We start from the raw sequence: 23,971 nt of genomic DNA on the forward strand, positions 1-23,971 counted from the left end.
TTCTCATTCATCAGGATTTTCATCTGTTCTTCCAGACTGCAGAATAAAACACAGGCTCGTGCTTTACTTACCCCAAGATAATGGCCATCGATAAACACAACAGGGAGTGAGGGAACTTCACAGACCCTCCTGCATCTTTCATCTAGTTCTTTTCCATAATCACTGTTCAGAGCAATGTTTTTTTCTTCAAACTTAACTCTGTGATTTTGAAAGATCTTTCTAACCAGTTCACATCTTTCAAAAGTGGTTCTCACCACACGAAGGCTGGTAGTATAAATTACTATGCGGCCAAATTCTAGCACTGTTGATACCTGAAAAAAAAAAATTACAATTACATTAAACAAATTGTTAATAGCTTCCACGTATTGAGCAATTTCATTAAAGATATTATTTAAGCAAAAATATGCATGTTGAAAACACAATCCAACATTGTACTTTTTTCAAATGTAATGATGGAAGGGGAGGAATTAAGTTCTTGCAATCACCAGCTTAAGGCAATTTAAGCTGTTTATCTAAGTAAGGTGCCACTCTACTTTTTTGGAAAGCTTTGGAGATGGTGAATCAAGCCCAACATTTTCAAGAAACAGATGATATATTTTAGATCCTGCTGGACTTCCAAACGTGAATAAGTCATCACCCTTTTGCTGTTGTTCTGTACATAGTCACACCTCCTTCCCCAACCAGTAAAATATAATACTGTGGGTTAATCCCCTCTCATGTATTCAAGTGCAAATTCTTCAAAGTTGCAATAGTACTGCGAATGCAGGACTCCCCTGATCCCGTTGTTTTTAGAGATGTTTGAGCCTGTTATAACAGTAACTTGTGTTTGTTTGCACAAACACGTTCTGGTAGTATCAAGACTAAGTCTAAACTTGCTGCCCGGATGTTGTTGACATCCTCCTTTAAGCAAGAACAAGAGCCTACGCTAAACTCCATCACATCCACGAGCCAACGTTAATTTAGAATACTTTAGGTGTCTCCATGCTGAGACGTATCCTTAATTTTTAGTGGGTATCCACGTCAAATTACTCTAGCATCCAACCAACAAGTAAAAAGTACGTTTTGTGTGTATTCAGTGCCCAATTCAAAGCCCACTGCAGCCAGGGGACGCAGTTCCCTTGGCTGTAATAAGTTTCATATGACAATTCAGATTTTATTTTTTACCTCACTTCTTCATATGCAAAAGTTTATGCCACATCTTTCCTTTCTGGGACGAAAGCAATTAAGGGGGGTAAACACTGCAAGGATTAGTTTGTCCAAGAGAGTGCTACATTTTCAAAAAGCCTGAGAATCATTGCTTTAAACAAAGATATTTTGTTCAGATAAACAGCTAAAATCCTAGCTTTTTTAAAAGGCATTTCCAAACTTTTTGAATTATCCATTCTATTTCGCAAATGACATTTAATCACTCCAGCGATATTCCAGGAGTCCAACTACAAGCTGGAAAATAATATGCAAAGATACTTCTAACGTACTGTAGCGATCTATGGAAAATTAACCCTGATGGGCAAATAAACAATGTTTGAACTATGTCATGTAATAACTGTACAAAGTTGTAAAGTTGTGTAGATGCCATTGCAGATTTTTCCCCCTAATGAAGTCGCTATTTATCTTACTACGTAAATGCAAAAAATAGTGATTGTGAAAAGCATACTCTGCTTAGAAAGGTGTTTACAAGGTTCAATATGCAGTGAAGAGTTCTCAGGAAAAACACTTGCCTTTTACAGATCACTTATAGATCATTGGAAGTGTAATTGCAAGCATACATAATTTATCAGTTGTCTGTCTCCCGTTCTGTGAAGGAAGCATGTTGCAATAGGTCAGTATTTATTTCTCTTTGAATGGATGTCAAAAATTCAATTTTAGGAACAAGTGTTATAAAAAGTGGGCTACTTTTCTCCAGCCTGTTTTCTAAGTTGAAAATCTGTTATACCACTACTGCAGCACTGAGTCTTCTCCAGCATATTTTCACACATTCCAATTGAGAGGATTAGCACGTCCTCTACTTATAAGACAAGCAGTCTACATAAACACTGCCGGATATTTTAGTAACAGTGCATGGGCTGCTGGAAGGAAGAGGAGTTCATCCTTTTCAGAAGTAACCAAAAAGGAGTTCTTAAAATATTCCTTCAAAAATAATTTCACATACTCATTGTTTTCTCCTCTTTGGGGTGAAAATACATTTTGAAGTGGAAAACTATCCAACGGGATGGAAATTCTTGTTCCTTCATAGCTCTAGTCTCTAATGCTGTTTGTTCCCAGACACCAGCGGCTGGCAGCATGGATACAGACAGTCCCTATCTAGCGAAGCATCAGGACTGTGGTGTCCCTGCAGCATACAAATAAGCAGGTGAAGACACGGAAGAATGGAAAGTTGTAAAGTGATCTGGAAAGATATCAAGTGGAAGCTGTGTATGCAGAGTCACTTTTATGTTTATTCCTTTATTTTTTTCTAATGTGGTAGTGAAGAAATACCCTCGTTTGCCCTGCACAGAAGTATCAAGAGCATTGGCTAAATAATTCTTTAGGGAAATTTTAGTAAACACCTCATTTTCTGTGCCACAAACAAACAGAACTTGTCCTCAGCAGGACTTTATCATACCAGGAAAAATCTTTCCTGTCACCTATCTTGAACCGCATTGGTAATTAAAAATAGGAGTCAAGACAGAGAGATTTACATGTTTTTTCTTAATGAGAATCTATGCTAATTCCTATTTCACTACCCAATTCAATGACAACGGCAATATTTATTGACTACAATATGCTCTTGAAGTAAATCAGCAGAATAATGTTTGAACACTCTACTTTTCCTTCTTAGGTTGGAACTCTGGCAAAAAAAACTTAATAAATGACATGCAATGTAAACAAATTAATAGAAAAACATTTTAGAAAACTAACTTTTACAATTTTGCATAACAAACTCCAAATTAAAATCATCTCATATAACGCACAAACGCACATAAAATTTTAGTTGAAGTTAGAGAAAAGGTAATTCTCTGGTTAATGGGCATGACAAAACTTCGCTCAAGCTGTGCAGATGAGCAATGCAAAAGATCTGGAGCAGCTTATATTGACCATTTTCTTGAACTTCCTGTAAATGGGATTCTCATTGAAACCCGAAGCTTACGGAAATATTTTGGCCTAAGGCGGCTATTTTTGTGTCAGATTCAGAAAACCCCATGCAAATGCACCAAGAGTGTGCTTCAGAGAAGGTGTCCATGTAGAAAGACTGCCAAGGAAGGGATTTAAGGTTTCAGAGGGAAATAAAGTTGCTTTAGTAATGATCCTCTACGTCATTTACAGGTTTTAGTTTAACAGCACAGTGCTATCATCCCCCAAAGGGTCCAAAGGCGGTATCTGTTTTACTACATCATCCTGAAGAGCTTGCATTTTGCTTAGGAACGTCAAGTAGGCAGCACCAGGAGCAGCATGACCTGCGTCACTTCATGCCACAGATGCCGCTCCCAGTGGCTCGGGAACAGCTGCCCTTTTTCTCTCAATCAAAAAAGCAATTGTTGAGAAAAAGCAATTGTTGCACCAGTTGAATCCTGTTCAGGGTTGAACATGAGAAAATGAAATGATCTTTCTTATTTTGTGCCCGACTCAGTCTTTTCCCAGACTTCTCTACCAGGTGGATCAGGGCTTTCGCAAATGAGTTAGTTACACTTTGGTTTACAACTAAGGAAAACCTATCCCTCTGCCATCCCACCGGCATCCATCTGACGTGGTTGCAACTAAATGTAGTCATTAACTGAGCAAGTCTTCTGCAAACAGCATGAGGGATGTCATCCCATGAGGCTAAACACGTGAGCTTAGTATCTAGAGAGACCACAGAACAGAAAAAGAAATTGCTGATGAAAAAGAGAGGGCCTAATAGAGCAACAAAACAGAGGGATGCAGGGGACTGAAAAAAGGTTGAGAAGACAGAAATAACCAAAAAATAGATAATAAACCAAAATGTCAGGATACTGACAGTACAAACTAAGTGTAGAAATAAAAACGTGAAAAATATGACAAAAAAGAGACAGATTGTGAAACAAAAAAAGGAAGTGGTAAAAAAGAGAGAAAGTCACTGAAATATGACATCCTGAACCTTTTTTAAAAGAAATCCTGGTAATCAGTGTAAGTGTACAACAACAACAAATACATTACAGAGTCTTCAAGTTGTTTCAATATTTGGGGTATTTTTTTTTAATTTTTATATTACTGAGGCTGCAGAAATATGAAATATTTGTGAATTATACTCCTAAAGTATGTGCTTGAGAAGTTACCTTTTCTGTATAACAGCTGCCATGACAATAACAACAGACTTCTCAGTAGCTCTGAAAATATTGTATAACAGTCAGGTGTTTCCATGGTGCTTCTGAAAGCCGGATAAATATGTAAGCTATAAAACTCCCACGGGTGTCTCTGGGTTCAGACCTTCCCCACTGTATCTTATTCCTGGCTTCTGGATCCAGCTGCAACCAAGGTAGCAGCAAAAAGAGTCCGTGTTTCTCTACTGGTCCCATAGCTACCCTGGCCCTGACCGGTCCCCCCGGTCTGAGCAGATATCACCACACTCCTATTTGTGCAGGGAATTTATAAAATGAATTACTGAATAATAATACTAGATTATTTCTTCAGCATATTTGTCATGAATTGCTTTCCTGAGGCTATAGATTTCCTTTAATATCGTTTATGACATTTTTACGTCTGCTTTGCTGACTTTGAGTGGCTCTTTATCTTTGGACCAAAACTCATAACGTGGATATTTTTACAGCACAGCTAAGAGCTGGCCAAATTCAGCACAGAGGAACGTGTCCATGCCAATGCATTTCTACTTGTGGTGTAAGGACCACTGCTGGACCTTGGGGCATAAAGTGATTGCTTGTAAAACAGTGGTAACATTCGATTTTTTAAAACCTCTGTATATGACCATGTCTGCAAGCAAGCAAACAGACAAGCCCAGCAGTAAGAGGAATATTCATGGTGTTAACCTCATTTTTATTTGGTTGCAAATAAAGGCTATGACAGAAACACTGCAAAAGTAGTCATGGGATTATTTTTTTTTAAGTCAGTCCTCTCTCTGAATAGAAGGTATAATCGTGAGTTTTAACCTCACTGGTGTGAAAATAATAGCTATTTACATTCGTATGCATATATAATTTATTTCAATGGTGGTGTCATCTGCAAATTTACACTTAGTTCTTTTAAAGTACTGATCTTTTTCCTATGCTTCTTTCAAATAACAAATGCAAAAAAACCCTCAACAAACCCTAGCTCTATTTTTTGCATTATACGAGCAACTGTATTCTAGCAAAAGCAGAATATTTTTCTGCTAAGATTAATGGGCTGGTATAATACTTTGGCAAAAGCTGAAATGTTAATGCCAATCTTTATCACATATGAGATTTTTAAAGGTTTTTACTATGTTTGGATATAACATTTGACTAATGTTATTCATGCGGTAGAGAATTGCTTCTGTGACCTAAATCAATGGCTGATATGCCCTTCGCTCTCTCAGAATATCATCTTTCACCATCTCGGAGTCTGCTACTGAAATATGCACCCTTGGCTTTGTAATTAGATACCATCAGATTAGCAGAAGTATCTGCTGTCCGCTAAGTCGGCTGAGGCAGGAATCTAGAGCGCATAACGAACCCTGCACCAGAGATGCTTCGGTGACTAAATGCAGCATTCATGATCTAAAGAAAATGTTGAGCCAGAGAAAATCAGTGTATGCATATATGCATGTATGTATGCATATATGTGCATACATATATATTTTGATGTATGCTTGTATGTCTATAAGCTTTAAATTAAGCTGCTTACTTCATAATTGGTAATGCATAGCATATAGCCTGAATTAGTATTAATAACTGAGTGACAAGAAGAATCATGGTCTAGCACTAATTTTCTGGCCACAATCTGTTTTGTGACTGAAAATAGCTACGACTTTCTTGTTGAAGCAATTCCAAAGGAAAAAAAAAAAAACCACCAACTTAAATATTTCATTTCTGCAAGACTGAAAAGCTTTTACAAGCTTCTGAGTTTTAAAAGGTTTTCAAAATGTATACTGTAAGTAATGTATTCTTTCTGAAGAGCTTATTTTAAAGTAAAAAGTTATCACCAAAATGTTTCAATTTTTTTCAACATAACACTTCATCAGAAGATACATGTTTTCCCAAATGTATAGCTTTTAATGAAAAGCATACTTTTCATCATGTCGCAGTTTAGATGAAACATGTAACAGTCTTTGAATGAGATGGCTGGAGACTGAAGGTCTGTGTTCTACTGAAAACTATAATATTTGCTATCACAACAACATAGTATAATGTTAATTGAGTTGTGAACCAGTCCCTTATGTCTGTCATTGTTGGTTGAGGAACTGTAAGTGGTTCCCAGCTGCAGCACACACTCTCAATACAAAATCACATTCCCTTCAACTTCACTGTTTGCAATTCCAACCCTCCATGGACTCTCACACAGCAAAGCACAGTGCGCACTTAAATTTGAGTTTAAGCACTCACTTAAGTGCTTTATTACATTAAGGCTGTAGTCCTGTTTGCGTTGTCTTCAAGGACCTGTCACTATATCAATATTCAGGAAAATTCAGAACTTGAACTTAATACAGTTCAGAAAATACGCATTTTAGTAGAGCTCAGTAGAATAATAAATTTCTGCAACAGTGCAAGTCATAGTCAAGTCAAAATACGTACTGACTTTCTCTTAAATACATCGCTTCAAAAACACTGCATTTTCTTATCCAGTTTTGGTAATTACAGGAACCATAACTGTAGAAGTTGGAGTCTGTGACCATGTGTTTTTGGGACAGTGAAATGATATCACCAGTTATAACCCTCGTAAGCCTCAGCAAGCTGGGAAGGTCTATCAATAGCAATTTACAAGTGAGGGCATCAAGAGCTGCACTCTTGTTTAGACAAGGTAGCCAGAGAGTCTGCGACACTCCCAAATATAGGTACTAGTTTTGTTTTCCCCAAGAAAGTGGCCAGGTCACTGTTTCTCTCCGCTTTTAAAATGGCACAAATACCTGTGTGCCTTTTGTCTGCCCTTATTCTGGCACTCGCCTCTCCCACAAACAGCAGCCCTAGGAATATATTCATTTCCAAAAGCTATATAAGAGCACAGGCTCCTCTGCGTGATTGAGTGGCCCAACACACGGTATGAAACATCTCATTTTTTCCCATTTCAGTTTCAACTCTGAGAAGCTGTTACAGTTATAGAGAAGGGCTATAATCCAGCAAGAACCTGAATTCTTTGATTTTCTAACTCCTGGGCGACTGTCATCTGTCTTATCTACACACCCACCACATACTGCTGATTGTAAAATAGCACAGTTTTACCTCCTTAAGGTTGGCATCCTCAAAATTGTTCAACAGCTGCAGTGTGCAATAGATATTATACCTAAGACATTGGTATAGTATACTTACATACGTCTTAAATTCATTTGTACTTTTCAGACCCTATATCAATTTGGGGGATGCCAGTGAAAATAACAAGAGTAGTAATAATATTGCATGTGATATTTATACTGTTCCTTCCATCCTAAAATCACCTGACTAAATACTAAAAAAAACGAATGGAAGTCTTTCCCTCCATTAGCACCATGTATATGTGTGATATGACCCTTTCTGTTCCTCAAATAATACAATATAACATCATACCTTTTTTTCTGCTACTGCAGGCTTTCCCACATATCTTCTGGCATGGACCGCTGTTCAGGGGGTGTCAAAGTGTTCTCATTTCAAAGCAGAAAAAAACACTTAAAATACCACAGCAAAGGAGTGCAGGGCATGACTCTGCCTCTCCCTGTTCTTTGTAATGCTTCAGCTACCAGCAGGTTTGGAAGGTACAAAGACTACAACTGAGCTCACCTCCCAATGTCCTTATTACTGTTCATCCAGCACACACACATACAACCAAGCTACAGCCTGCTCTCAGGTAACCTGAGCTCAGATAAGGGAACGGGTTACTTCCCTAGGGTTCATGGTCTCTGCTAGACCGTGATGTCTCTGCTTGTGTAGACTTTCTGTAGTCAAAGTGCCTGCTACAGGTGCGGCACTGACTCGGGGGAAAAAAGTGGCTCCTGTTCAACAAGGCACAGCGTGCAGTGGAATTCAGCCAGGGCAACCTTTATTACGGTGTTCAAATTAGTAGAAAGAAGATCCATACCTGTACATGTCTAATTGGGTTTTATTTATCAAGCTTTGGAAGGTCTATCAGTATTAGTTTAGTTATGCCATTCTGTATATAACAGGAATAAATGAAACCTCTGAAAATCAGAAGCAAAAGATAATCCTGTGAGTAATTCTAACCTAGTCTGCAATTCTCCTGGGAAGGAGGAGATAACACTGTGATACAATTCTTGTTTCTCTCTTTTGCTTGCGCGCTCCTTATTTCTCTCTCTTCATACTTCCCAGCTCAACATCTCCAAGAAAACCTTCCCAGAGAAAAAGAGACAGAGTCTTTGGGAAGACCCTTGGCAATGTTACATAGGTTTGTAAGAAAGGAGAAGCATTTCTTTGTTGCACAAGGATACTGCCCAGAAAGACTGAAGAGGAAGAAGAAAGAGCTACTGAAAATAGTTTTGTCCTCAGCAGTTTACATGAGTCAGTAGAAGTTGTTTGAAAGACTAGGGTCCGACGGTCTCCTCTGACAACGCGCAGTTCTTTGAACTATTCCTGTATTCATCAGAAGAGACCTGAAGCCAGACAAGGTGCACCTCGACTATCCTGTAGCATCGCTGAAGTTGCTTTTCTTAGTCTGGCATATGGGGCGTAGGTTAAGATAGGTAATAGCTGAGCTGTTTACAGAGGGAAGCTGTTTACTCAACGCTAGTTGAGTGTTTCTGTCTTCTATATCTTACAATCCTCATCAAATTAGTAGATCTCATCTTTCTTTTTCATTCCAAAGGAAATATAGTGACTTAAAAGAAATGGTAGGCTCTTTTTGTTCCCTGAAGTATCTCATGCTGCATAGTCAGCACAATAATGTATTTTATAGATGATAAAATGTAACAATTTAAAGGATCAAACCACATCTCAGCAAAGTATTCTCTCTCATATCCCTTTTTTTGGAGCAGACAATTGCATCTATTCATGCAAGTAATGGAAGAAATTATTACAGCAAGGAGTAATAATGGCCAAAATTTTGTCCTGGAAACAACAGATAATGCAAAATTTCCAAAATGTGGTTTCCCTTTTTCATTTCCATGCAAAGCCTTCAAACATAATCCTGGTGCTTTGTGAAAAACCTTCAAACGATACACTCCCCATCAAACACTGTTTATGTATCTATTAATGTAACTGCCTAAAATGTTGCTTATAAGTGAAATATAATTACAGTGTTAATCGATAAAATGTTGTTACACTCTCCTTAAATGCCATTAAAAATCTTTCTCGGATAATCCAGTGGTGGTCATAAGAACCAAATCATGGATATCTCTTACTTAATTGACTTCATTTTTTTCCTTTATTTAAAAACTCTTCATTGTTCTCTGAGATCGCAGAGATCTCTGTGATTCAACTTGCCATCATCTTCTTCCCCTCTCATCAGCCTTACAAGGATACCAAGAAAAATACAATGCTAGGCAGCACAAGGCTAATAGCAATAAAATATTAGAGCCAGACTAATCATGCTATGGGTAACCTTTTTACAGCTGGCCTGTATAAACTTTGGACTGACCATAATTTTGAAACTTCCACTACCAGTACAAATAAAATCTTTATGACTCCATCCATATCAGAAAAATCTGACACGTAATTCAGGACCATGCAATTTTCTTAATAGCACTAGCCAGAGGACTTGATTTCAGAAAATTTTTATCAGCCAACACAATCACCATGCAAAAATAATATGCAATAATTTTTTAGGACAGAGAGATTCAGTCCTTTGCATTTACAGCAGGAAACTCTCAGTGCAATTTTAAGGCAGCCGTCAGGAAATATCTAAACTGAGTTTCAGCAAGGCACATAATTGTCCCCTTCATTTGCAAAGTGTGCTGTGGGATCCCACTCCAAAATAGCTCGTTGAAACCTGATACACTATCTTTCAGACTTATTATGATCTCACCTACAAAATATGACTCTGGAGCCAATGTTTCCTTGATTAAGTAGCATTTAAAATCAGTATTTGGGTGTTGTCCCATTGCTTTAGTTTCTTTGAGTATGTCAATCATTATAAGCCACAGAAAGCATTATTCTAGGATGATTATTTTATATCAATTAGTTTGACTAATGATATAGATACATTTGGAGTTTTTTAGCCAGTCCAACTCAATAAGCAAGATTCAGTCCTGTAAAAGTAAACATGATGGAGAGAATACTCTGCCATTCACAAGGCATTCACTATATAAAGTGAATGATACTGCAATATTTCCTAGAATACGCTATGTAAAGGAAAAATATTTGTCACTATGAAAGCTGACTGGAAATAAATTTCATAGAGTGATTTTCTAGATCTTGGTCCATGACTTCTTGAGCACACATCAGTGAAGATTCCCTTGGATAAAGTTCCATGGGAGTTTCTCAGTGTATGCATTTTATCAAATACAGTGTTTGCTTGTCAGGTGAGCAAAGTGGCCTCAAACCACATGGGAAGAACACTTGCTTCTTCTGATATTGATCTTCATCTTCACTGAGAGCTTCATTGCTTCTCAGTCTTCAGTGGCAGGGCCACAGCACATTCCAGTCTTATTCTTTCATCTGCTAGTTTGATAACTGTAATGTCAGCTCTGAAATGAACTGATTGGGAAAGGGGAGAGTAAAGAAAGCTAAAATTGCTCTGATGCTGCTCTCCAAACAGCCTGTTCATCTATTACCCTCCTTTTCCCTTAGCAATTTATTTCAGACTAACAAGACTTCCTATACAAAAGGAAAGGTGCTGGGATTACTTTACTTATAAACACAGTATTTGCAAAATGGCTTTTTCGAGACAATGAACAACATTAACCTGTAAAACTTTTTCTTTCCAGCAAAACAAACTCAGTTATTCAGTGCAGAAATGCTGTTGTTTCTTACAAGTAGTTTTTACTTTTCATAGCTGATTTACAGTGTATTTAATAACATGCTTAATATCTACCTTAACTTATACGGAACACATCGTGCAAACCTCACCCAGCACCTGTCCTAACAATGAATTTTCTTTGGCAATGGGTTATTCCATATTTCCCCTCTATGCCCATTCCATGTTGAAAGACTGATTGTAGTGTGCTGTAACGTGGCATCCAACCAGGGAAACAATTGTTTTCTACAGGTACAGTGCTAGTGGGAGAGTTATAAGCAAGTTTTATTAATTTTTTATTACCTGCTATGTTTGATAAATGGCTTTCAGCTGAACAATCTGAGTGGTGGTATAAACAAGTTCTCTTTGATGGAACTTGGATCAGGAAATTGAAACCTACGCTTCTGCAAAACTGTGTTACAGTGCTACAGAAGATATAAGCTCTCTGATTTGCTCCTTGAGACTTTGCATAAAACAAATGCTAATTTGAAACATTTATTAAATTTAATACCTCATCATAAGAAGTAGGCTGTGCCAGTCAAATATAGATGAGGAGCTAAATTCAGGAAAATTCAATGGTAAAAACTACAAAAATTTTACACCACTTCAAATTCCCTTGTGGTCAGGACTGAAGTTCTCATGGAAAACTATACTGGAGTTCGTTCTTCTGGCCAAAACAAAGTTAGGAAGAAAATTCACCATAAATGTGGCTGAAATATAGGTATTTTTATGTTGTAATCAACAGAATGATCAAAAGGATTATTCTTAATGTTGGTCACCAATTGATGGTGTTGCAATATAAAAACAACTATTTCATCCCATTCACCTGGCTTTGCCAAACCTTCTGAATTCAAGCTATAATTGAAAACTCATGTTTCTCTAGTCCTTTTTTCTTTACTTCAGAGAAGTGACCAGATTGGAGACTAAGCTTCCCTTCCCCTCCAGCAAGCCTGATTGCTCTTCGTCGTTCTCTCAGGAAGAAGTCATCTCTCAGGACTTTGACACCCAGTTTTCCTCCTGCCTCCAGGAGAGATGTACTCCACCAACACTGCCAGAATGCGGAAGCCTTTCTTCTCCTGCCTCTCGCCTTCTGCTTTGTTCTCTCAAGACAGAGTACTTCACTGCCACACTTGACATTTCTGGCAGCTATTGAGGGACTGATTTAAGTTCAGAACTTATATTTTCATAAGATTTATGTAAGGTCAGAATTACAAGCCTGTGCTGCAGGCAGGCTGCAAGAATGGTTGGGAGCTAGAGGTTCCCACAGCACCAGCTCAGAAGTAGCTGGTGCCTCCTTATTACCTTTCAGCAGGACTGAGCGTGTAATGAATCAGCCAAAATGGGACAGAAGCCCACCAGAGGACTCACACCACTAAGCAGATAGACCACCCCAAATCAAACCTAGAAGCATTTGCGGTGACCACACTTTCCAGGTTTCTGGACATGTCTTCCTTGCTGAAAGTGCCACATATATCTTATCCTATATGAAGATCATCACCATGCATTGCCCTGGAGCATGCATAACGCCACCATTTCAGATGAACTCTGCCTTTCTGGCACAAACTCGTGCCACAAGCTAAGCCAGGAAGAAACTGAGTTAAAACCTTCAAAGCTTTGTATTGGTTGCAGTTTATGCCTGAAACGTGATGAATTCAAAGCACTGTTTCCCTCTCTGGTAGGTTTGTTGAGGAATTCTGTGAAGTGAACACATTTACCTAATCATCTTAACAAACACTGAAAATACACGGTACTTAGAACCATTGCAGAGCATCTCCACAGCCATCACACCAGCTTTTCAGGCTCCCAGACATTCCCAAGTCTGACAATCACAGCTCTTCCATTTCCCTCCAAGATGTCTCTGTGAATCCAGATAGCAGGAAGCTTTCTCCAGCATCCCATGGATAAACTCAGTTTTCCTCCACAAGTATTTGATTTACCTCCTAAATTCCCTCTGCAATACCAGTGTTCCTATTTTACTCCTCTCCAGGCTGTCCCATATATTCACAGATGTAAGTTGAATTCCTTTAAAAATCATCAAATGCAAAATATTTCCTAAAGTATTGAGGTATTTGACTTTGTGTAAATAACTGGCACTAAAATTCACACCCAGTCCACAGAAACCACGCTAGCTCTGAAGCATGGATGCATATCAGTGGTCAAACTGAGACTTCCCACTTCTGCAAGAAGAATATTATTTCTGGCAGATATGGCTTGTGTCGTGACAAGACTGAATATGGTTGTGAAGTCTACAAAACTATACAACATTATGTTGTTGCATGAATCATGTGACCATTTGGAAGTCTTTTAATTTAGGTCTAAATTTCAGCCTGAACTTTCATTGCATATTAGACTCATTTTGGCTCCAGTAACATGTCTGATCTATGCAAAATGAAGCGGACGTAGATTTTAATTTATCCCAGTGAGGGTTTACGATGTGTTACATCAGTGAGAATGGAAAGGAAAAGAGCTGTTTGCAGCTCTTTACCTGGAGAGAGTTTTCTGAAGACTCTGATCACAGAACAGCAGCATAACAGTTCATGCAATATTCCTTTGACATGAGAAAGATACAAGCGTTTTTAAATGTCTGGAAAATTGGGAAGTCAAACATTATGTGAAAATAAAAATGGTAGATGTATAAATTATCATTCCTAAATTTTCTGTGTCTACTAACAGACAACATGAAGTTAGAGAACAAATTGGAAGGTCACTGCTACTACTCCAAAATGCCTTGCAAACAAAAACTAATGAATGTAAGAGAGAAAAAAAAAAGTCTATTGCATGTCACCTAAAGAAATGCTGCCATCCATAAATTAAAAATGTATGGCTTGAGCTGCATAGCATCTGCCTGCCTAAAGGTACATCTGTAAATAGTGTGGAATACCAGACAACTGAAACAATGGATTGCAGATGGGTCATGAGAAGAATGTTGATATTAATTATACAAATCTAAACAATGTGTAAACCCTGGAAATCTGAGAATAAGCCTCTGTTCTTTGAAGAAGATTTGTCCTAGATTACACCATTTAATCTCCTTGCTTAACAGTTATGAGTTACTACTTGGTGATAAATGTTATATGTACGAGTACGGAAAATAATTATTATTCAACATTTGTTCAGTGTTTATTTCACCTCTATCTCTTTATCACTAGCAACAGGAAGAAACAGACAGACTGAGTAAAATGAGAATTTGACGTCAATAAAATGGAACTTTTTCTCAAGTTTAAAAAACATTGCTCAATTTTTTCACTCATTTTTTCTGGGCCTTTCTGTTTTTTGGTTCTAGTCAAAACAAGAAGAAGGGCTGGAAATAAAAGAAGAGGTCAGCTTGAAAGGTTCTGACTAGTACTTAGTGTTTGGTCACTTGCCCAAAAAGGACATTTAAACATATCTAGACTTGCCTATATTTGGTTGTGTATATGAAATACTTGAATAAAGGACTTGTTATTTTTCTTGCATAATTATCTTTCTTACTGTCAGTTCCCATTTTAAGGTACTTTTGGACTTGCTCTTTAATAATATGAGTAGGATTTTTCAAACATGTTTTATTGTCTTGAGCGGGAATGTTTTCTCCTGCTACTTACTCAGACTTTGGTGGTAATTCTACTATTGACTTATCTACAATTTCCCATGATGTCACCCTGAATTACTTTTTAAAAAACACAATATATTTGTCTTAAACAACACCCTTACTTGTCAGGTCCAAATCATATTTTCTCTAGTCATATGCAGCTTTTTCTTTTGCTTTTTATTTATCACACTGTTCAAGATGTTTGAATCTCGAGTTGCCAGTCCGGGTAGGATCACTGGGCAGCTTATGTCCTATTTGAGAATATTCGCTAAGTAAGGATGGCTTTAGCCAGAAGTGAACTAGAGCAGGACTTGCTGGAGGCTGGCAGATAAAGATGAAGGTGTTTGATATCACAGATCATGTGGAAAAGTCAGCAAACAACATGGCTCCGAGTGAGTCTGGTTTGAGCACGCTGGCCCCATCTGTCTGTAATCACTGCTGCTTCACTTAGTAGAACACTTTATACTGCAGAGAAACAGAGTTGTGTCAATCAGCAGCAAATGGCTGTCATAAAAATTGCTATGTCTACTCTGGCCCATTTCTTTTTAACTTGGCAGCAGTTTTGGAAGGCCCTGTTTACTGTTCTCCAGTGAGCAGATGACATTTAAAAAAAAAAAAGGTTGCTACCCCATCCCTCTTTCTCTTTCCTCCTCTCTTTCACCAGTCCCTTACTCATCCTTTCTAAAATATTTCCTGTGTATCCTTAGACTGCTAGAGAGACTGAGAGATGTTAACACCACAATAACACATACATACAAACATACATGGATGTCTGACTCTGTCATCTTACATTTAAACAGCCAGGTACAGTTTACATATGCAGTGACCCCCTTTATAGTTCCCAAATGTCAATCACAGTTTGGTTAATTAAAAGGCACTAGTGATCTATGAAAATGAATTTTAGTCTGTTGAGCTTCTTGCAAATGTGATTCGTCCTATTTCTGACTGGAGAATAACATGGTTAGCTGGTGAGATCTTGCTCGTGATGTTACATGGCTTTTCCTTCTTTGCCAGGCTATGCTTCGTGTGGATCTGTTTTCCTAAGACTTCAATATATCAGAATATCATAGGAAACAGCACAATAATCCATAACTTCTTTCTTATTATCACCAGTGCTGCAGCTGGTGATTTTCCTAGTGTTAAAGACAATCAGCAAATAAAAACTGGTATTCAGGAAAGCTCTTATCAGGTACACTTAGCTCAGTTGAAAATTTCCTGCATTTTCATTGGCACGTGGTTCAGCCTTTCATCATGGATTAATTACACCCTAGGGTCAGTCTCTTATACAACAGAACTACTTCTGCTCACTCAAAACAGCTAAAGAACATAATAGCATAAATGGAATAAGGCACCAATCTGAACAGCAATCAGTAGCAGGGAAAATTTTAAATTATGATCCATTCTTCACAATTTACTTTCCTAAGCAATAAATTTAGGGGAAAGAGTTAAGGGAATTCTGGTTTTGATTTGGGATACACCCTGGAGTTTTCATGTTTAGCAGATAAGAAGATTTCTGTCAAAAGTTATTTTATCTTTTACTGTATTCCTGTGAATGGAAGCTGGAATGGGATGCACTGAGATCCTGAAACTCCCAAGGAGTGTTGAACAAAACTGGGAAACCAACACCCTCCCAGTATTGCTTAGTTTTCATTTCCAAATGTCTGGCAAATTATATACTTTTTCTTTCCTGTTGCTATATACAACTTAAATTCTACCCGAAAATGTTACTCATCTGGACTGAGATAAAAACAGGTTGTCCTGTAAAAAGTTGAAGTTGTCATTTGTGCTGCACAGGTAAGGAAAACTCCAACCATTTTTCAGGTGGACATAGAGAATTTTCTCGCATAGGGTCACAAAGCACTCTGCAACTGGTAATGAATTTTGCACAAGTCTTTGAGGCAAAGAGCAAAGTTGACCTATGTTTCCTGCAACAAAGTGCTGATGAAGTGCAAGGTCAGTCCTTACTCCTCAGTGAAAAAGCACCTTATCACTCTACATTCAGAAGTGATGAAAAGTATCTCTTGAAGTTATAGCACTACTTTGTTCTGTATTAGCACTGAGTGATGAAGGACCTTGTTTCCCTGCTATATTACTTAACCTAATCGGAACCATGCTCTCGGCTATCTCATTACTTAGTAATACCTAGAACTCCGGTACCTTCACCTTCAAACCTAAGTTAATTACTAGTTATACACTCAATCTCCATTTCTTCAAAATAAAGATCCACCTGCACTGGCCACATATGCTGCTTCATCCTTTTCTTATGTATCAGATTCCAAAACCAAAGGCAGAGAGCTTGAGATTTTTATGCGCAGAGGATGCAACTCCTAGACAACATACATAAACCAACTCTGCCCTAGGATAGCCTATATCATGGCTGTTAGCCTTGATGTACAAAACGGGATAGATGACTTATCTACCATTTCTGTATAAGCAAAATGGAATACATCTCCATGAAACAGGCTTAAAGGATTTTTTGCTGAAAAAAATCTAAAGTGTAAGCTTGGGTTTGGCTTTTTTAACCAAATAGGTAAAATGTCTGAAAATCAGAATGTAGCAGGTTGGCTTTATATCACCTCCTAAACCTGTCAGTCAAAATAGCTGCTGAGGTAGTTATTCCATATATATTATAACTGCAGTTGGAGTAATTTTTTAGAAAGGTCTTTGTAGAATCATAGAATCATTTAGGTTGGAAAAGACCTTTAAGATCATCAAGTCCAACCATTAACCTGGTTAATGTATTTATAGAAACATTTTTTATTGTCTTTTATGGCAGTAGCAGATTAAGTTCTAGTTGGGCTTTGGCCTTTCTAAGTTTGTCCCTGCATAAACTTATGACATCCTTGTGGTCCTCCTGAGGAATTTATGCTCTAGACTGATTCGGGATTTGGCCCAGATGTGTTTACTTTAAATAAAGTAGAAATTGTTACTTTTATAATCAGACTTTTCATATAGTAATGTTCTTATCATAGGGCTAGAATCTGTATCATGTCATAGAATTAAACATGTTCTGATCAAGGAATATAACTGTAAATGCAGATACTGAGATGTTTAAATTGGCTATCTGCTTTTCTTTTGGAGCAATATTTCAGTGGCTCCTTTGTGTAGATAACATAACCCCTGAAGAAAAAAAAAATCAATTATTTTCTAACATCATATCATGTCTGCAAACAATGCTGAAACGCCACACATTACATTTCTGCCAGTTGCGAAACTTTCTGCCAAAATGAGAATTGAGACAGCATGAAAGGTCAGAAGTTTCACTAGAAATCCCTCCTTTTCTGACAACTCTTGCCCTTATCTGTTGTGACTTCAAAAGAGAATTTTGAGGTGATAATTCAGCTGAGGATAAAACTACCTGGTTGAAGGAACTACATGATTCAAGGCTTCTCCCTGTCAGTGGCCGCAAAAAAAATAGAAAGTATTAGTCATCTGTATTGAACTGCAAATATTGGCCTGTAGAAGTGCCTTTCCACCCCACAGTCTCTCACATGAGGATCCATGAGAACATCACGGACCAAACAGATAGGTTTTCAAAAGGCCTGACCATTCAGCAGGTACAAAAACCAGAGCTGCCGTGGCAAAATTTTGCAGACAGATTTAAATTAACAGAATCTATTTCCTGAACAAGTCATTTAGAAGCTGCTGTCTCTTTTAAATCTTCATGACAGCTTAAGTTTGGACATGGAGGGACTGAGTAGGTGGTTATTTTTTTGGCTTATGGTGGGATCTGAAAGAAAAACTTGGACTTACCCACTGCATATTTGCAAATCTGATTGAAAACATCAGCCAACACCTGGAAAGGGAAGTTCTCAAATGCAGATTAAGACCTGCAATAGGGGAAAAGAACTCCAGCAATAATGCTTACAGGTCTAATTTTTGACTGTGTCTATCAGTCTGTCTCTTACGACGTTCTCCAGCTGAACAGCAATGAAATGCTTCACAATTGGCTGTGGGGCTGGGAGGGAGAGTCCTTTGCTTTTAGATGTAGTAAACCAAGAGCAGGACATGAGCAGCTGGACAGGAAAAGATCGCATTTTCTTTAAAAAGCTGTAACTTCAGTTGCAGAACTAGAAGCTTACTGCTTTCTGTCTTACAGAAGTTGCTTGGGGAAATAGATTTTTCTTAAATTATAGTGTACAACTGCTGTCAAGTCTTACTATTTTTAAAACTTGTTAGATGATTAGCAATCAGTAAGGTTCCAAACAAGGCTACCAGGAGTAAAGAAAAATTTCTTTGCCTTTGCACCAGCATTGACTGATTTGTGAATGCAGGATATAACATTCACGTTGTTATAAACTTGTGCAAATATTGGCTGTTAAGTTTTCCCATATTTCTTGGGAGTGGAGAAAGAACGAGTCTGCATGTGGTATTGCTGCGGTATAGAAGACATACTTCTCTGACGTTATTGATGGATGGTGTCTCTAGCTATAGTTCCAAAGCAAAATTGTACTAAGGTTGTTAAAATGCTTTCCACAATTCATACTAGCAGTGAATGATGGGTTTTCTGTCTTTTTTCCTGCCATGTGTGAAATGAGTCTCTACCTCACTGACTCCAGCTGCTCACCTGTGACCATTTCTGTTGCTTTGTATAATGGAGGCTGTAAAGAGTTGTACTGTGGTAGCCTCTCCACAACATAACCAGTGTGTCAAGCAAAACCACAAGATTGCCCGCGTGGATGGGAAGCTATATTTTTCCAACTCCTTTTCAAAATCAACAGGCTGGGGATGCTGTCCTAGTTACTATTAATCTTCAGTGAGATTTGAGTTTCATGCTTTGTACTACCTAGTACTGGATGTTGCAGAAATGAGGAAGGTTTTCATGCATGAAAGTCATACCCTTCCTCCGTGGCTGCAAATTCCATTATGAAGCATATTTTATTGCACTTAAGCTACAAACTTATGATGCTGCTGAACGTTGCAGCCACAGGTTAAAGCTCCAGCCAAAAGAAGTAGTATCTCTTTGACCATTTCTTTCTCTCAAGCTGTTAATCATGTACTTTGTGTTGGTGTAGTCTCTAATAAACTGTCAACACAAGTAGACAAATGTCAGAGCAGGCTGCTGACACACCAGAGCAGTCTAGCAAGCATTACCCGCAAATAAAGCATGATTTTATTTTTAATCTCTTGGGGAAGGAAATAGTCCTCAATGACACCTACACACCAATTAAATTGGCAGCAGATGACTCCTGAAATATGGTTTTGGTCAACTGCTAAAATGCAGTTTTCCCAGGTCGTTGTAACGCAATAACTGTATGGCATGTGTACATTTGTATTTGTCTAGCTTGTGTTTGCAACTACTAACGTAAGTATTTGCAAATCCTAGCTCAGAACTGAAACAGTTCTGAGATCTGTAAACTAAATGGAATTGTAATGTAATTAAGTTGTTAGAAAGTATTTTTGCTAATGCCTTCTATGTCAAGAAATCAAAAGCATTAGTACATGCCTGGAGAATCATACCACTAAGGTAAAGATAATTCCCCACTTTTTTGAGCTTTTTTTTTTAATAAAGGAGCTGTATTTCATCCTCATTATTACTATATTTTTGCAATTGCATAGCTGCACAGCTGTTCAGTCTGGTGAGAAATTGGCCCAGCATAGCCAAATATTTTCTTCCATGTTTGTAAATGTAACTAAAACATACTTCACCAAAAGACACTCAGGTGCAATGAGGACCCTTAAATATTTGGTTGCAACATAATTTATTTGTACACAAAAATTAGAGGTCAATGACCAAGAATTATGTTAGTAAATAAGCATATGGAATGGTTCATATTTGTAGGCAATATATTTCAGCTTTATGTGTTCCACAGACTTGGTGTATGCTGTGTCAAAGACATGCAGATATTCAGGGGCAAGAGGAGACACCATGTCAAAGAAAGGGGAATAGCCCAAACTTTTCTTGATGGTCATAGTTTTAAGAATATTTCAAAAGATATTTTCTCACAATTGTCCTGCTGAGTTACTGAGTTGAGCTCCACAACTAGAGAAAAAAAGATGGGTTATTGCTACTAATCAATTATGAAGACTAATCAGTTCATCTTTTTCACCTCTGTTGTAAGAGCCCAATTCAGAAAAAGAAGATTTCCTACTGTTACAATAAGTAGAAAAAAATTCTGCACTAGCATCCTAGGAATTTTTTTGATAGGCTGTTTACATAACATTACTTTTTTTCAAATCAATATGAAGCATTTTGCATGCTAATTCAATGGTTGAACACCTTATTGAGTAGTTCCACAAAGGGACATTATGTAAGAGTCCCAGAGCAGTACATGGGCTCAGACCCAGTGTTCATCTAGTATTCCAAGTCATATGCCAAACAGATAATTAAAAGTAAAAGGATGGCAAGCATATATGGTATTTCCTCCTAATACTCTCTCATTTTATGACTATTTGCCACTCAGAAAATTTCCTGAGGCCAATAAGATTTAGGAATCTCACTTAATAAAACTAGCAAGTGTCTTTTTCCGTTTGGCATTCACATCCATTTCCTGAGAACAAATACACTGGTTCTTTCTTTCAAAAAGAAAGCAAATGTATTTTTAGATTTAAAGAGAGCATGAAACAAGGTGGCAAAACATGGTTATTTGCAGTCTCTCATTTCTTGGCTACTTGGATGCAGTCTCCTCTCTACCTTTTGTCCCTAACAAGCAAGTCACAGGTTACAAGCTTTTCTGGGATACCTCCATGGCGAAGCAATGCCATCACGATAATGCTTAAGAGCAAGAAAGAAAGAAATGGAAGCCAAGCACGGTATTTGGGATGGCAAGTTGAGAATCAGCAAGCCTGTGTTCCACTCCTGTTCCAGCAACTTATTCATGCTGTCTTGTGACTGTCTAATTCAAAGTACAACTCCCACCACTGCCTCCTGCAGACACGATTTGTAACAAAGCAGCATCTGCTTATGTACAGTTTGTGTAGGATCTAATCCACTAGGCATGCTCAGAGGACACCTACTTCATCAAGCCCTGCAGGTGAGACAGGCAAAGGAGCGCTTATTTTGTAGTTCCCATGGGACATGAGTAGGAGGTAACTGTCATGTCTTGTCAATACGGAGATGCTGAGGCACTTGGCCAAGGCAGATCATTAGTCAAATTTTCATTAATAAAAGGCTTTTGCTGCCTTTGAGACAAGGTAGCACCAAAGAGAGGTTTGGAGGATCACAGTTTTGGAGCTTGATGTCTAAGTCCTTCTTCAGAACCCTATGGGTTTTTTGAATCTATACTTAAAGTCTTGCTTCACTCTAGTACTACATATTCTGTATATATATAGTCCCTGCAGTATAAGCATAGCTTCTTTCCTATGTCCTTTGTAATGCAAAAGTTAAGGCCATGGGATGAGACTTATTAATAAATCACTCTGTTTGTGAAAGTAGCCAGATAGCATGGGCTTCACCGAGGGAACAACTTCATCCTGTTCTCCCTCACAGCCCAGGGCAGCATCTCTGCTTTCTCCTACAGGCTGCACAACCTGCTTGGACCACGGGTGCTTAGTCCCCGGCTGGGGTAAGCCTGAGACAGCTCTATTCAGTACCAGTCAGTTGTTAGAAGTTTTCTTCTATCAGCAGAAGAAAGAAGGTGCTGATGAAGTGCAAAATGATCTTTTCCTCACTGCTGCTTCCATCTTGCACCCAGCAGAGTTTGGTTATACTTGAGACTCAAATACGTATTCCACGTCCAATAGCAGTAAACCCTACATATCACAATCAGTCTAATAATAGACTTGTCTGAGTTCAGTGCTTTACAGCTGATTTATATGATAACATGAGAGCAATAAATACCAGTATCCTAAGTATGGAGCAACCCCAGGCTCCAGTTAAAAGCACACAGACCTGAACGTACTCCTTTTTTAATCAGTGTCTCTTCAGCCACGAGGTCTGAAAACTACCTGTTTTAACTGTCAGTCAGCTAAATCACTGTCCCATGTACTGTGGTCACAAGATCAAAGCACTTAGGAAGATCCAAAGGAAGTGGTGAAGGGACACTATTCCCTTTCCAGTGGTGATCCAGTCATCCTTCTAACGCTGAATTCTCTGTAACAAACAGAAACCTACCTTTCATAATCACTTGATCCTCTGTGTCATTACAATTTTTCCTGTTCTTCTCAATTTCAGTGCAACGTTCCTCAATAATTAGTTTTCCAGACTTGCTAAGACTAGGAACATACACTAGAACTTTATACTTCAGAGGAGGTACCTACAGCTCACTAGGATTTATCTCCATCCATATAGGTGGCATTACTACAGCAAATGCTATGGCTTTAGGTTACCAGCAGGTTTCCCTAACATTGCTACTAGCAATCTAGCACGTTTTTTCCTTTTGCAAGCTACGCCCATTTGGGAGTCACAGGGCAGTGTTTATGGACGAGAAAAAGAAGGAAAAGTTCAGGAGACCTTCTACAATCTTAGTCCGGTCCTAGCAGAGGTCTCTCAGTTCAGAGAGTCCTATAACGCTGGAGTGTCGGCACTGATCATCTGCCAAAGAAACAAGGAGGACAACATCATGACTCCTCCAGTGAAAGTGCAGACCTCTCTCTCTCTTCTCTCCAGAGTTTTGGGGGGTTGTAGTGATACATACTCCAGGGGCTGGAGTGGTATACGACATGCCACCCACCCTAAAACCTTTGCTTGTACTATTGCACCCAAAACCTTCCTTAACAGCACTTCTTTGGAAGGCAGGTGGTTTTGCTGCTGTCTTCCATTTTATTTTTGCTATGGTAATAGTCTTTCTGGTTTGTAAGCTCTGCATGTTCTGCTCTGTATTCACTTTTCTAGGTCACCTACAAGTACAGAAAGATGAAAGTGAACCTAATCACCCCAGCAGCTCTCCTTCTCTTAACAAACTTCCACCTGATTCTTAACTCTTTCCCATCTCTTTCTCTCTCTAAACATTAATAAGCTAATTCTTTATCAGGCTGAATATTGACTTGCACTTCGCAACCTTAAACGTTAGCTCTACCTGAGACTGCGCTGGAAAATATTGTAAAGGCCAAGTACACTACGTCTGACTCTTCACCTATAACCCTTCTGATGCAATCTTCACGAAGGCATTAATCAGGTTTGTTAACCAGGCCTGCCCTTTCGTAAGAGACGTCAGCAGGCCCTGCCTGAGAATGAGATCTGTAGCTAATTTAGCAGAAGGAGACCTTTCAGAGCAGGCCAGAAGCCCAGTGGAGCGTGTAAGTGGAGGAAAGGACCCACGCTAGAACAGTGGAAATGAGGAGACCTGTGTAAAACCTTTGGCTGAGCTCCATTACGTTGCATGTTGGGATGGAAACCTGGTCTGGCATGAAATGATCATTGCACTACTTAGTACTATATCAGACAACCCAAGGATTTTTGCTCTGTGTCACCTGGAAGCCATAGTAGGGATGGCCTAGTCATAAAAATTGATTATGAAG

At 38.5% G+C, this 23,971-nt stretch overlaps 1 protein-coding gene across 1 annotated transcript in view; it reads right to left on the reverse strand.

Annotated features, from left to right (window-relative positions):
• The window catches only part of GRXCR1 (glutaredoxin and cysteine rich domain containing 1), a gene marked incomplete at both ends in the record, with an annotated part of 42,711 nt that overhangs the window by 10,987 nt on the left and 7,753 nt on the right, over positions 1-23,971 (reverse strand). Inside the window, one exon of the mRNA XM_081999732.1 lies at positions 72-311. Within this exon, the coding sequence (XP_081855858.1) occupies positions 72-311 (240 nt within the window). The remainder of the gene's footprint in view (positions 1-71; positions 312-23,971) is intronic.

Source organism: Phaethon aethereus (assembly GCF_964289735.1).
Source record: "Phaethon aethereus genome assembly, chromosome: 4".
Classification (NCBI taxonomy): domain Eukaryota; kingdom Metazoa; phylum Chordata; class Aves; order Phaethontiformes; family Phaethontidae; genus Phaethon; species Phaethon aethereus.